Below are 15,450 nucleotides of genomic sequence, written 5' to 3'. Positions count from 1 at the left end.
ATTTTCTGTTAATTCAGCAATTTTTACCGATCCACTCATCTGCGCATGTGCCGTACAAATACTATTTTTGTTATAGATTGAAAACCGTAAAAACGTGTTATCATTGTGTTGCATGCGTGTGAAGGCATTATATGTCGGGTTTTTAATCGAATTGAATTCTGTTGTATTGTGTAAGTACTATTTTGACAATAACAACATATTGACGTTTGGTAGTATTTAGTAGACATAGAAAATATATAAACAGCCAGGCATGTAATTGTAGGCTAGGCTAGGCCTACTAATTAGTATTTATGTAGGCCTACGTTGGGGGAGAGAGATCAAGATAGTGCTGTCTGATCGAGTGGAAGGTGCGAGTTGGCCTAGCTAGGTAGGCTCAGCTTAGCTTTATAGCTAGGTTATACTATCATATCACACTCTCTCCATTGAGCCATAATGTACGCCATACAGTACCATTTACGAAGCATGCTTTTGCCATGCTTGGGATTCATTAGCATTTCTTTACATAAATATAATAAATAAAAAGGCATCCTATACAACTTTACAACAATTAAATTATTATGCTGGTAGGTGGTACTATCTACAGTACTACTAATATACGCTAACTGTATGTTTAATGAAATACCACTGTTTACACCATCATCAACATTTATACCAGTAACATTTGTTAGTGCATCCGAATTTGCCATGCACACGGATATAGGCCTATGCTATAATAAAGTAAGAAAAAAAATAACAGAAAGTTTAATTTAGTTATTATCTATTCCTATGTTGTAGGCATACAGCGGTATCAAGAAGGAAAGAAGGATAATGACTCTTGTGGCAAATCCTATAGGTGTTCTAGACTATTTAGTCATTGGTGTTGTTCTGGCAATAGCAGTAATAACCGGCATCTACCATGGCTTTGTTAATGGTGGACAACAGACAACATCACAGTAAGTTTCTAGTTTAACATGCTGACACTTGACACTGAATTATGTAATGAGGACTAAAAATGTATTGTCCCCTAAAAACATAATTAATAGTGAAGATTAATTAAAAAAAGATTTTGAATAGGCCATTTCGCAGTTTTAATCAAGTTAATCGCTGTCGTAGAAAGAAAAACTAAAAAAGTACAAACGAAATTGTAAATTTTAACCAAAAACCATTGTATGACAGACAATTTGGGTATATTTTGATTTAAGTTACATTTTTTCATGAAAATAATTTTTGTTTTTCGATCCGATCGTTTTTGGTCAAAGTGAATAACTATTATGTGACATTAAAATGACATATAAAACCAAAACATTTTTTCAGGTGGACAATACATCTTTATCAAGGTCCATGGAATTTAAAATTGATTCTTTATTAATGAACTTTAATATCTTGGATTTGTTAACAGTGCGCAATTGCATTTTATCAAAAGAAATTGCAATTTAAACATTTTTTCCCAGAATTATTTGATAAACTGACTGCAAATTTCGACCAATCTCGCTTACATGTATCCTAGCTAAGGTAGCTGAGGGCTTCATTAAAAAATGGCTCTTAACAGATATCGAGAAAAATCTTGATAACAACCAATATGGTTGCCGTAAACACTTTTCTACAACCCATAATTTGGTTGATCTACTAAATGTGTTCTATGAAGGTAGTAACATTCCCAAATCTGTTGGTCAGTTAGTTTTAACTGACTTTAGTAAAGCATTCGATTGTGTTGACCACACAATAGCAGTTTCTAAATTAGTAACACTTGGCTGTAGACCTGAAATTGTACCGTGGTTAATTAGCTTTTTGTCAAACAGAACCCAACAAGTACGCTATAAATCTACATTATCAATGAGTGTTAATCTAACATGTGGCGTCCCTCAAGGCACACTCCTTGGGCCTATGATCTTTCTTGCTCTAATTAATGATGCCATGCAAGACTCGCCATGTAAAACTTGGAAATATGTAGATGATTTGTGCATAGGACAGATAGTAAAAAAGGATGAAATTTCCTCAATTCAGAATGATGTTGCTTTACTGAATGTATGGTCTAATGAAAACAAACTAAAACTTAACCCAACTAAATGTAAAACTATGTATTTTAACTTTCAAAGAAATCAATATGAACATGAACCCCTTTTGATTGGTAATGCTACAATTGAAATCGTTAATGAAACTAAGTTACTAGGTTTATGGATACAAGCCAACCTCAAATGGGACCGTAATGTTAAAGAAATTGTATCCAAAGCCAGCAGACGTCTGCATATATTGTGTAGATTAAGAAAGTTCAATCTTCCGAAATTTGATCTTGTAGATGTATTTAAGAGTTACATAAGACCAAGTGTTGAATATGCTGTCCCAGTATGGCATTCTAGTCTCACTAAGAAACAAAGTGATATGATAGAATCTGTCCAAAAAAGGGCTTGCAGAATAATATTGTGTAATGACTACATATGTTATGACCAAGCACTCAATGATCTTTCTTTAGACACTTTATCTGATAGAAGGCGTAATCTATGCTATAAGTTTGCTCTGAATTGTTCAAAAAGTATTCATTTTGGAAAATGGTTTCCAGTGAAGAATGTAAGTAACATGAAACTAAGACGTGTAAAGTATCAACAACCCAAATGCAGAGTTGAAAGATATAGAAAAAGTGCAATACCATACCTTATCTCGCTTCTAAATGAATAATCATTATATATCACCCAGTACAGCTATGCAATTCTTATTGGTCCTTTTTGGTGTTTTTTTTTCTATTTTAATATTTTAATGCTAAACTTGTTGAATGTTCCTGTATTGTATTTCTTGTGTAAATTGCCTCCTCTTTTATATATAATTATCATTGGTTTTATACTTTTATACAAATTTTAATATTGAGAAAATGTAAATATCTTTGTAATTCAGCTAAGGCTGCGATGATGATAGTGAAATAAATGAAATGAAATGAAAAAAAAAAAAAAATGATGCTTAATCATGTCTGTTTAACAATCAAATCAAATCATTGCCATGGTTTGTCCACTTCAGAAGTATAGTATTGACAATGAGTCATCATCAGTATATCCTGCTAACTATCAGACCTGCAATTATTTTTGGGATTAATTCATGTAACAATAGCTTTATTATGCAAAGTTTATATTTTGTATTATATCTACTGTATATCACCTAAATAAATTCCTGTCATTTGATTGGACGAATGTGGGTCACATGGCATGCAATAGTACTATTAAACAATCGTTTTATAGTATTATATTTCATGCATATTCACACCATGGTGAAAACATACTTTAACATACCATTTGAGTAAAACTTTTCATTCTTACAATGTCTTCATTTCTTCTGATGTTTGTACACATTATTATTTATTTAATAATAAACTGTATAAATGTATGTACAATAATCCATCATTTACTCGTTCACACATTTTCTAGGTTTTTAGTTGCGGATCGCAGCATGTTTAGTTTACCAATAGCCATGACATTACTAGCGTCGTTCATCTCTCCCGTCACGCTGCTTGGTACCCCGGCCGAGATCTACACCAATGGCGGTCAATATATGATGTTTGTCTGTTGTCATATTCTGCTTTATCCAACCATTGCTTTCATTTTTATTCCTGTATTCCATGGCCTTAAGATAACAAGTGCCTATCAGGTAACATTTCTACATAATTTATTTTATTCAGGCATGATACTTTTCCTGCTTTAATGGCATTTTAGATTTTGTTAAATTGCATTCAAGGTTTGATGTTATTTTAGAGGGTTTTCTTGTTTTTTCTGGGGTAGGGATTGGTTCGTTTGATATCTTTCTTATATTTAGCAAGCCCCCATTTCATGTCCTAATCATTTGTTCATGCCTGTTTATTAGTTTTTATTTCTTCAATATTTATAAATTTTATCTCAACTCTGCAATTGTTTGTTCACCTACAGTAGCTGAAATTATTTTAAACTACTTTATAGTTGTGTATGAATTTTAAAAAACAAGATTTTAAACCATGCATTTTCAATTTCTGTCTACAGTATCTTTATCACCGTTTTGGAACCCCTCTTCAGATCCTTGGCGCTAGCATATTCATGTTTCAAACTGCCTTTTACATGGCAATAGTTTTATTTACACCTGCCTTGGCTGTTGAGGCTGGTAAGTATTCAAAATTATCATTTTTACTTCAGACTGGTCCGTCAGAAGTGGACTTTAAGCTGGTCGTCTATAATAAATAATATATATATAATAAAAAAACGTAAATGACATGTTTTCATTAATTATATTTCAGTAACAAATTTTGCATTTTGGAAGACAATCCTGATTGGTGGTATCGTTTGCACTTTCTATACAACTTTAGTAAGTTTAAAATTTCTTTATTTACAGTACATTTACAAATACAGTCACAGATACTGTTAATCTACTGCAATTACAAAAAACTACAATGTTTATTTCTTAAAATAGAACGCTTATTTAGACATTTTTTCAATTTTTTATTTTTTTTTGCTGGGTGGGGGGGGGGATGGGGTGGAGAGATAATCACACACACTTTCATAAACTTTTACATTAAATAAAATGAAACTAGTGTCCCTTAACATCCCTTATTTACATCAGTTTGTATTCTAAAGCATGGTTCCCACTAGCGACGCTAAATGCCCTTCCAATAATTGTATTTGCCCCCGCCTGCGTGAAATCAAACCTGCTTGTTGCGTGTCAACGTTAGCATGCCGTAGACTTTGACCTGGTTCACCATGTACCTTTGAGTACAGCGCGTTCTTTTGAGTACGAGCTGTACTATGTTTTCCGGTGTTCTTTTGCCTTGCGTTGTTGCTGATTTGATTTCCTGTAGCGATGTTTACAGCACTGTTACGTCATCGGTTCCCACTTGTGATTACGCAATACAGTACTTTGTGTCAATACGTCGTTGCGTCGCGTTCTAGCGCTTAATTGACATTACTGAATTCCTTTATAGGGTGGTATGAAAGCTGTGATATGGACAGATGTCTTTATGTTTGTTGTCATATTTGGTACTACTATGCTGGTAGTGGTCATTGGTACAATAAAAGCTGGAGGAATTGATCATGTTATAGAATCAAACATTGACGCTGGTCGACTAGATCTACTACAGTAAGTTAATTTGCATTAAAGGACAACTTGATCGAGGACCATAATTTAACAACGTATTAGTGATGTACATATGATTTCAGAACTATCGCGAGATTAAGGATATCGCCGTCATGAGTTTTCTAGCAAAGTCTGGCAAATCATGAACATTTCTAGTAAACACACTTTGTAAATAAATCATAAAAATATAAATATTGATTTTTTTTTATTGTTTTTTTTTGCTTATCTCGACTCATTAAGTAGATTTTGCGATCCACCTGTGACATCACAGAAATTTACGGTGACGGCTGTACGGCGATATCCTTAATCTCGCGATTGTTCTGAAATCATATGTACATCCCTAATACATTGTAAAAATATGATCCTCGGTCAAGTTGTCCTTTAAATATACAAAAATATCTTATTTTAATTATTAACCTGTGGTACAGTCAATTAACTATCCTATACTTACAACTTCCCAAAACCAGACTTTTCCCATTTCTTTTTACAAAATACCACATTCTGGTCACCAAATTTATTTTCTTTATTTACACAATTAGATTTCCAGTTGACTTGACTGCTAGAATGTCTTTCTTATCGCTAACGATTGGTGGTTGGATGAACGCGATGCCTCTGTGGGCCATAAGCCAGACTGCTGTACAGAGATTTCTAACTGCACGAACGGTCAAGGACGCTCAAGTGTAAACTCATTTTATATACTTTGTTTTATATTTTATTGGTGCGGAATAAAATGTCACCCTTCATCAACCACAAAGTTTAGCCTATATTGTGCCAAGATTAGCGCACCAGTAGGCGGTCATTTTGGATGACCAGTTCTCAATGGTCATTTTGGCTGATGCTTCAATGCACAGGAAGACATTGTTAATCTAGTATTAACTTCCTCTTAATGTCAAAGGTTATAGATTACAGTAGGCTCTTATCTGCTTATTGTAAAGTTATCTTATAACTAGTACAAACTTCTTTTTAAGGTTAAAGTCAGTTCATATCTACATAACATTGTCTTATGAGTCTTCTCGGATAAGGACTATAAACCGTAGGTCCAGTGTATGCATATTGCTCGTGTGCACTTATTGCTCTAGTACATCTTTCAAGACGAGTAGGGGGTTACCCCGGTGTGCTAGTTCGCACACACACTGTCGTGGATAGGCGTAATGGCACTGTAGTTGGCTGCCGATGACACGATGTGACCCTTAGGGGAGAAGAATATTGTTGAAAAGGTGTAACATCTAAGTCCACAGCGCTCTGATCTTCATGAAATAGCGCTATATAAATGTATATACAAGGTACAAATGAAGATTTAACTATCTTTTTCTTTTCAGGTCAGTTCTGTTAAATATCCCCATGGTAACATTAATAATATTGTTTGTGGGTTACCAAGGACTTATACTTTATACATTTTATGATGGTAAGAAAAACCAAGATGTTTTACTTGATAAAAAAACAACGCAGAAATTATCTTGTATAATATACACTAGGAACAACAAGACAATGCATAATTTTATTTTTATCCTCAATTTGCAGATAATAATATGGACTTTGAAAATACAACAGACTTTATAAGTAAGTTGTATTGAAATGAACATATAATTATATTCTAAAATCTATTACCTACTGAGTGTTGTTATATATAATACAATGTGATACAGATACAGATTCATTTATTGTCCAATATAAATGGAAATTTCAGTGCTCATAAATTATCTTGGCTTGCCTAAAACCAATAAATATAAGGAGGAAAAAAGGACTATCTAACAAATCTTTTGTTATAATGCCTTATCCCAGCTTGTAACGGTCCGTCTGCGCGTTAACCGTCCTCATCCTACCACTTCTGACGATAACAGAGCCGATAATGTCGGAGGAGGATGATTGGCGTCTTCCAATATAGCATGGAAAACATCGGCAAGACGTTCGCTGTAGAAAAAGTCAAGAGTTTGCACAGACGAACCAATAACTTTCCCCGCTCTACCCAGCAACAAGCAATTGTTCATCCATTTTTATGAAGGTCTTAATTTTAGTGTTAATATTATTTTACAGATTCAACAGTAAATAGTGTGACTGGAGGGCCAAATATATCTAAATCTGATCAGGTTAGTTAAATTAAGTTCTGGATATTTAAATAAAAGGTTAAATGGACCAAGGTAACATTATTAATTTCTTTGTTTTCTATGTAATTACTAGATTATATATTTTTTATTTTAATAATAAAATATTTGTGTGTTTTTTTTTGTTTACACTTTGTTGAACATGCAATATACTGCCAAATTCTTTATTACTTTCGTTCTAATTGTATTAATATAATCATAAAATATCGCCATATGCTGAAGTTTTTACAAGTTGTTATTGCACATAGCGCCACTTGGGTGGAGGATACCAGTGCTATATGAATTTTCATTTATTATTATTATATTATCTTGCAGATAATGGTATATTTTATTAGTGAGCAGTTTGGTCACATTCCAGCCTTCCAGGGCCTTTTTATTGCCTGTTTATGGTCAGGAACTCTCAGGTTTGTGAATTCTCAGGTCTTATCTAGTGAGTGGCCGAGCTGTTAAGACAGTGGAACCGTAATTACGTAGCCATAACATTGGCAAAGGTTCGAGGCTCACTCGCTCCATGGTTCTGGTGGTAGAACAAGTCTTCTCGGATAAGGACTATAAATCGTAGGTCTAGTGTACATATCTGGCTCATGTGCACTTTAAAGAACTTAGTACATCTTTCGAGACGAGTAGGGGGTTACCCCGGTGTACTAGATCACACACGACAGCCACTGTCCCAACTCATCATATACACTGGGCCCTCTGGGAGAACAGTCTTAGACTGAAGAGGCTACCCAGTATAAAAATAAATAATAATAATGTTCACACTGTTATGTTTTACAGTTATAATAATAAATTATAATTTTGATTTCCTTTCCATTACTCAACTAGATATTTATCTCAGTATCTTTTCACTTTACATATAAAACTAAATAGGTAAAACAAATATTCTTTGAAGCCATAATGCTGAATTGGGGTTTTTTATCACAAAGCATAACAACATACTCAAAATTGTATATAAAACAATTCAGAAATATGTAAATTATATGACATACAATACAAAATAGAGAAATATAACCATAACATGTGAATACAGTCAACTTTCCCAATACCGGACACTCTTGGGCTGGGTTAATATATCTGGTTTTCTGTAAAGTCTTGTATTCAGAATGTGTTTTAATGGTAAAAATGAATTTGGTCCTCAAGAAAAGTCTGGTTTTGGGAGAGTTTCCAGTTTTCAAAGAGTCCGGTGGGAAAGTTGACTATAAAATGTTTTTTTTTTCAGTACTGTGTCATCAGGTCTTAATGCAATGATTGCTGTAACGCTAGAAGATGTCATCAAACCATTCAGACGGAAGTTCATTCCCAACCTTGATGTTACCGATGCGACAGATACAAGAATTTCTAAAATTTTAAGTAAGTAGAAGTTGTATTTCTGCAGACGTTCCAACCTTCAAGTTAACAAGTTGGAGAAGTTTACAAATATATATAGTATTTCACAAGGAGATTTTGATATAATTCGGGAGAATTGATGAAAACTCGGAAAGCTCCGGAGAAACAGGAGGGTTGAAACGTCTCATTTAAGTTAATGCTAAATTGGATTTCACATTATCTAGGAAATCATTCAATAATCTGTATTATTCTTTCAAATTTTTGTTTTTTATTTTCATTTGCAGCTATTTGTTTTGGTGCTATGACAGTAGGCCTTGGTTTCTTAGCAACCAAGATGGGATCATTAGTCACCATGGCCAACTCAATATTTGGTGCTGCAGGAGGCCCTCTATTGGCAGCATTTACATTAGGAATGTTCTGGAAACGGGCCAATTCAAGGTGAATTTATACAGTATAGATTTTTTTGCGAGATACACATTTTAACATTTAATTGTAATAGGTACTTGTCTGTAATTAGTTCAATTCCTGTCAAATGGATTTTTTATCAATAATAGTCCTCGGAAATGTGATAAAACAAGTGTGAAAATAAATTAATAAAATTGTTGAGTTATTTTATAATTTATATATAATAATATTTAATATAATAATTTATAAATATTGTTTTACAGGGGTACATTAATTGGAGTACTGATTAGTTTTTGTTTTGGTATATTTATAAGCGTCGGTGCTGCTGTGAATAGTGGCAATCCAGACATGCTCTCAATTTTCAAGGTTAGTGTTTTTAATTTATATATTAAATATTTGTCAAATAGCCCAAAAGGAAAGAGATGACCATGGGCCAATGGCCCAACACAGAATTGCAACCATCTGCTTTGGGACACCTATCTATCTATACCTACTTACCTAACACATTCCGAAAACTAGACATATTAGGCCATCCCAAAGGTGTCCGGTATTGGCAGAGTTGACTGTATAAGTAGTATTAAGTATTGGAGTGAGTCAAATGGCCGAGTGGTTAAGGCAGGGGCGCCGTTTACCATACCTAAAGAGCCAACAACATCAGCAAGGATTCGAGGCCGACTCGCTCCTAGTTCTGGTGGTGGAAAAAGTCTTCTCGGATAAGGACTATAAACCGTATGTCCAGTGTAAAGAACCCAGTTCATTATTCGAGAAGAGTAGGGGGTTACCCCGGTGAACTGGTTCACAAAATAGCCCCTGTATCAGGGGGATTACCACCTATCTTATAGGGCAGTGATTAATTCACTATTGGTAATCCTTGGCCACATTGCCTAGAGACATAAAATAAATTTTTTTTTTTAAAGGAATATTTTTGTTAATATAATAATGTGTTTTTTTGTCTATTTAGTTGTCTTTTATGTGGTATGCTACATTCACATGGTTGATAGCGGTGGTAATAGCAATAGTAGCAAGTGAAATTATCCGCAAGGTTGACTCAACAGAACAAGTCAAAGTTGTTGATTATTCACTGCTTGTGCCATTTTTAAGGTAAGTTTGTAAAAGTATTTTGCTTACACAAATGAACAGTGCCCTCTTTCTATAGATATATCAACAATTGTTAAGCACTGTATATCTATAGCATTATGGAGGGCTAGATTGTTCCATTGTAGCATACAATATTATTTCGTTGGCTTAGGATATATAGTAAGTAGTACCGCAATAGAAAATGGTAAAAAAGTAGATTTAATCTGAACAAAAAAGCCAGTATCAAAAAGTCACCAAAATAAATAACAAGGAGTTATCCGCCAAGTGCGTATAACTAATTAATTTTTTGTTCACATTTCTAGCAGAATATATTGTGTTTTTTTATGAATATAAATATTGAAAAACATTGAACGTTATAATATTGTTTGATTTCAATAAAATGATAAATATGTATACAATTTTAGACCAAAGAGGAAAAAGACAACCGAACAAAATGGAGTACGAATGGAATTCGAAAAACTTGATCAAAATCCAAAGGAAATTTGATAAAACAAAGAAGGGGAGTAAGTTTGATAAATTAGACAGTACAATAAGCAATTCCAATGCAAATTTAAAAACACTTTTTAGTATCGTTTATAATGCTAAACTGTGTAGTGCAAAGGACAGTGGGTATGATCAGAAGCTTTAATGGCATTTTACTAAAAAGTACTATAAACTATACCTTGTGTAATATAAAACTCTGTGTAATCGAAAACATATTACAACATGTGTAGTAGAAGGTGCAGCCATAGACCTCTAATTATAGGTCCATGGTGCAGCAGTGGATTTATAAACTTCTATTGAAGCGGTTTTATTTTCTTTTGTAAGGGTGTGTGACAGAGTGTACTGATCATGAGTTTAAATCCAACTCTCATCACATTGCTTGTATCCTTAGGCAAGACACTTTATTAACGTTTGCCTCTCCCCATCCAGGTTTAAAATTATAAATGGGTACCCGGTTAGATAAAGACGCAACTTTGCCCTGATCACTAGCTGCATTATGAGAATATGTTTCCATAACAAAAAAAATGACAGGGGTAATTATGTGAAGCTCTTAGAAGCTTGTGCAATAAACAAATAAAGAAAGTACATATCATGTATACCATTCAATGACACCAAAGTGTTGTCAAAGTGTGGCTAAATGGTAAATGTTTGCATTTTGTGATGTATTTTTGGACCTAAAACACACCTGGATGTTACTCGAAACGGCTTAATGTCCCGTTTTTTATTTTTATTTATTTTATTTATTATTATTTATTTGTTGTTATTATTTATTTGTTGTAACATGGTAACATATTTAATGAAATATGATATGAAATATCTATAACACAATATAGATTTGACAAAATACAGCACACATTGTTAAAAAATCTTTTTTATTTTTAGTCGCGTGCAACGCGACTCTACAGCTCACTATGTCGGTCGGTAAACACTAAACTTGAGCACGCGACTGCATCCATGTTTATGGTATTGTTTGTACACAATGTAAACATCAGTAAACCATACACAATATGATTATATTGTGGTATATGTGTGCTGAATATTACGAGGCGTTTATTTGAGGAAACAAATAAACGACTGGGGGAGGAGCGTACTGTATATTCCAAATATACGCCATAGGGGAGTTTTTCAAAGCAGGGCGTTTATTCGAATACGGTATTATTAAATGTCTTGATGCAGCTTGGTTTATTGCAGCCAAATTCATAATATACAAACGATAATAATCGGTTATGGCAATAATTTTTAATTTGTAATAACGTTTTCCGAATGTTGACCAACTCGGGGATAATTTAAAGATTTTAATAATTCTGCCCTTTCCAATCATAAGAAGGACTTTTCTTGCAAAATTCGCTTTTGTGTTATTTTAATTCCATTACGCGAAGAATATTTTGTCCTGTTTTTGTCCATTTCTTTATAGACGGAAATAGATACATATTACTACATACTGACTATATGAAAAACAAAATAGAGAGGCATATGATTTATAATATTTGTTACACATTTTGTGACAAAATGTCCTAAAATGACAATAATGGATTGAATATCAATAATAAATTATCTTTATTATCTAAACAAATATAATGCGTATCCGTACCGTTAAATTTTGATGGGGATCTTTGAAAGTTAAAAAGCAACAACAAGATAATGACTACAAAATGTCTTACAAAGATGGTTATTAAAAAAAAAAATATTTGTTTGAAGATTTGACCGTACTGTCAAAGTGCATTGATCGAAACGTCGAGAAACTCAACAGTTCTTTTCAGAACCATATATACACGTGGTGTAACACAAACTTTATATCAACAAAAAGATGATAGATAAGCTCAGTAATTGATTACTATTAAATCTAATTAAATTTATTTTTATGTAATTATTTTTTCATTAATTTGTTTACAAAAACAGTTTTTTAAAATTCATATTTCAAGAAAAAAAAATTTTATTTGAAAGCTAAAAATGGTATGAAAAGTATGAAAATTCATATTTCAAGAAAAAAAAATTTTATTTGAAAGCTAAAAATGGTATCTTTGTTTTTTTTTATGTCCGTTTTGCAAACAGCAAGTAATATTAATAAGGATATATTTACTAAATTAATTGTGATTATTAATGTAAGTAGTAGCAGGGAGTTGTAAAATAAGTATTTTACAACTCTTTGGTAGTAGTATGTTTTAGTTTTTAGTATGTTTTTCCATTCATTATTTATACAGTACGTGTCACATATTTTCATATTTATTCATGTTATGGTGCTGCTATACAAACACGTTAGAACAATATCTCGTGACCTCTGACACTATGTAGCCTAAAGTACAATACCTCATCTGTCCATATTTTTGTGCTAAGCTGTTTATAGCCAATATAATTCTATATTAAATCTTTCTTTAGCTTTATTTTTTTTGTTTGGAAGACCAAAAAATTGTTTTTAAACAGTGTGTTTTGTTGTTGCTTCAATAAGCGTTGTCAGTTCTTCTGGGTTGATTGCTACCCTAAGTATATATTATAGTAACGCTGTGTTAAGCCTAAGGATTAATGGGATCGAGTAGTAATCTTTTTAATCCCGTTACTATGGTTTTTGTAATGATGTTGAAAAATTTGTAAATAGAATCGTATTGTGGATTACATACAACCCATTGAGCCTTGTGGATACTTGTGGAAATATAATTAGATATTATAGAAATTTATAGAAATTAAAGATGTATTGTTCCCTCAAAAACCTGTAAAATAAAGATTAAACAAATCAGACTTTGAATAGGCCATTTTGCAGTTTTAAGCTAGTTATTCACTTCTGTAGAAAAAATCAACAAAAATAATTATTTCACTTATAAAAAGACAAACGAAACGGTTAATTTTAACCAAAAACCATTGTCTGACAGACAATTTGGGTGTTTTTTGCTTCAAATTACATCTTTTAAATAATTTTTGTTTCGATCCAGATTTTGGTCAAAGTGAATAACTATTATGTGACATTAAAATGGCATATTCAACAGAAAAATATTAATTAATAACAATTAAAATTATTTTTTTAGGGGGACAATATATTTTTAAAGCAACAAGTTTTCCTTACAGTTTAAAAGTATAACAATTGTTTTTATTCAATTGTCTACAGTCTGTTATGAGATTAGATGCAATACTAAAATGTGTGGCTGGCCCAGTAAAAGATTTTTGTGTGCCGTTTTTAAAATTAAAAAAAAAATTCTATAAATAACTATAACTTATGTCCGTTGTGAAATCAGGAATCTAGAATTAGTGACCCTTCGTTTTCATGACGTACCACACGTGACTACGCAGCTATTGAGTCTAAATGACATTCTGCGCACGCTCACCGTGTTTCTGAGTTTTCTACAGCTGCGTAGACTAGGCCTAGTGACGACATTTCCGTATAAACGGAGACATATCCTGATACATTAACGTAAATGTGTAACACTGCCATATATATATATTGGTTTTGTTATTAATTTTAGAAAGTTGATGTATAAATAATAATTTTGCAACGATTGTATTTGATACTGAATCAAATAAATATAGCAAATATTATTTTTGTTGTTTGTTATTTTACTGTAATTCTGTTTGATCCCTATTTTTTGAGCTTTTTTTTTTACCATATTTATTGAAGGTGATCATTAGGGACCCTCAGGGGTTCACAAGACAAACATATACACAAGATGCTCTACATAAACAAAGTCTTATTTCAAGTCTTTGGGAGTGGAGTTGTAATTTTGTCCTTAGAAAATGTGACGGGACTTGAACCCACGACCCTTGGAGTGGTAGCCAAGCATCATAACCACCAAGCCACAACTCCAGCTCGGGTAAATTATTTATTTTGACAATTGCCCTCCTAAACCTTCGTTTTGCATTTAGGCCTATGTTGAACGTCGATTCTTTTTCATTGTTAACAATTTTCTCTAAACTTATTAATGTTCAATTGCGTCAGGAGCAATGGTGGTCAGAAATATTTTCGACAAACGCATAGGATACGTAATAATGTAATGTATTGCTTAGTGCTATGAGGTACGTGCACGTTGGTCCTCGTGACTAAAACTCATGAATTAAACCTAACCCTGATGTATTGTTGAGTGGCGTGTACTTGAGGAAGAAATAGTGTAATTTTTAACGAAACAAAAGAGGAAAACCAGGTTTGAACGAACTTCCCTGATACTATGGGAAATCAGAAGATTTGAAAGATAAGATTGTTTAAAGTCATTGTTTATTAAATTGTCATTTCTTTGTACGTTATCTTCGTAATTATACATAAAGCCCTATAATACGACCTCGACAAACCATTTTTATACCCTAGTAAATAGATTCACGTAGCGGAACCAGCGATAAGCGAAATACAAGCAGTTAATGGTCTCTAACGATAATAATTGACTTCTAAAAGACAGCTTAAATAATGGCACTATGAATATTATTGAATAGGTTTTTCTGAAAGTTGTATTATTTGAGCTGGTACTGTTAAAAGTCGTGCGACAGATAGGCGAGAGTTAAATCATAAAATAGTCCCTGCGATTAACAACCCGTTTGATCTTACAGAGGAAATAGTTGATAATTTTATTTTTGCATTGAGCTATCTTTGAAGAGATTCAATAGATAGGAGGTAAAAGGGGAAAGAGATGATAAGACCAAGATAAAAATTAATCTATAACATTCATCCTAAATGTGGTAGAACTTTGTTAAAAAGGTTTTACACATTCCGAACCCTGGTTTTTTTTTATATCAAATCCACTATTCACGTCCATCATTCGGTGTCCACGCGATACTGACAGTTTTTCAAAGGCCTGTTCGATTCAATTCAATATCGAGTGATAACTTAAATAACTAACAATATTTTTCTACCATGAATCTTGTTTTTATAATAAAAATGAATTGTTCCACATAAATAAGTCGCCTGGATGGTGAAACGCTTGTCAATTTGCGTTTACACTGCATCAGAAATCGATATTTCAACACTAACCCGTCAACAGTTCGCATTTTTAACTTGTGTAATTGA

At 32.8% G+C, this 15,450-nt stretch overlaps 1 protein-coding gene across 1 annotated transcript; it reads left to right on the top strand.

The window, feature by feature from the left end:
• The first annotated feature begins 79 nt into the window (after positions 1–79).
• On the top strand, positions 80–11,217 carry LOC144851971 (sodium-dependent multivitamin transporter-like). Its single transcript, XM_078709649.1, has 16 exons — positions 80–170; positions 775–932; positions 3,390–3,609; positions 3,975–4,092; positions 4,226–4,293; positions 4,907–5,061; positions 5,598–5,738; positions 6,378–6,463; positions 6,580–6,618; positions 7,093–7,145; positions 7,476–7,564; positions 8,380–8,510; positions 8,771–8,924; positions 9,155–9,257; positions 9,853–9,992; positions 10,394–11,217. The coding sequence occupies exons 2-16, from the start codon at positions 808–810 to the stop codon at positions 10,473–10,475; spliced, it is 1,704 nt and encodes a 567-aa protein (XP_078565775.1). The 5' UTR covers positions 80–170; positions 775–807; the 3' UTR covers positions 10,476–11,217.
• Positions 11,218–15,450: the final 4,233 nt, after the last annotated feature.

The sequence above is a fragment of the Antedon bifida genome, chromosome 9, assembly GCF_963402885.1.
Source record: "Antedon bifida chromosome 9, ecAntBifi1.1, whole genome shotgun sequence".
Taxonomy (NCBI): domain Eukaryota; kingdom Metazoa; phylum Echinodermata; class Crinoidea; order Comatulida; family Antedonidae; genus Antedon; species Antedon bifida.
This window is presented reverse-complemented; position numbering and strand designations above follow the sequence as displayed.

What these genes read in the sequence shown, in the direction of transcription:
- LOC144851971 (XM_078709649.1), top strand. Translation starts at nt 808, where the DNA reads ATGACTCTTGTGGCAAATCCTATAGGTGTTCTAGACTATTTAGTCATT. An exon ending in GCACTTTCTATACAACTTTA is followed by an intron (nt 4,294 to 4,906) that starts GTAAGTTTAAAA and finishes ATTCCTTTATAG; the next exon opens with GGTGGTATGAAAGCTGTGAT. An exon ending in AAGAATTTCTAAAATTTTAA is followed by an intron (nt 8,511 to 8,770) that starts GTAAGTAGAAGT and finishes TTTCATTTGCAG; the next exon opens with CTATTTGTTTTGGTGCTATG.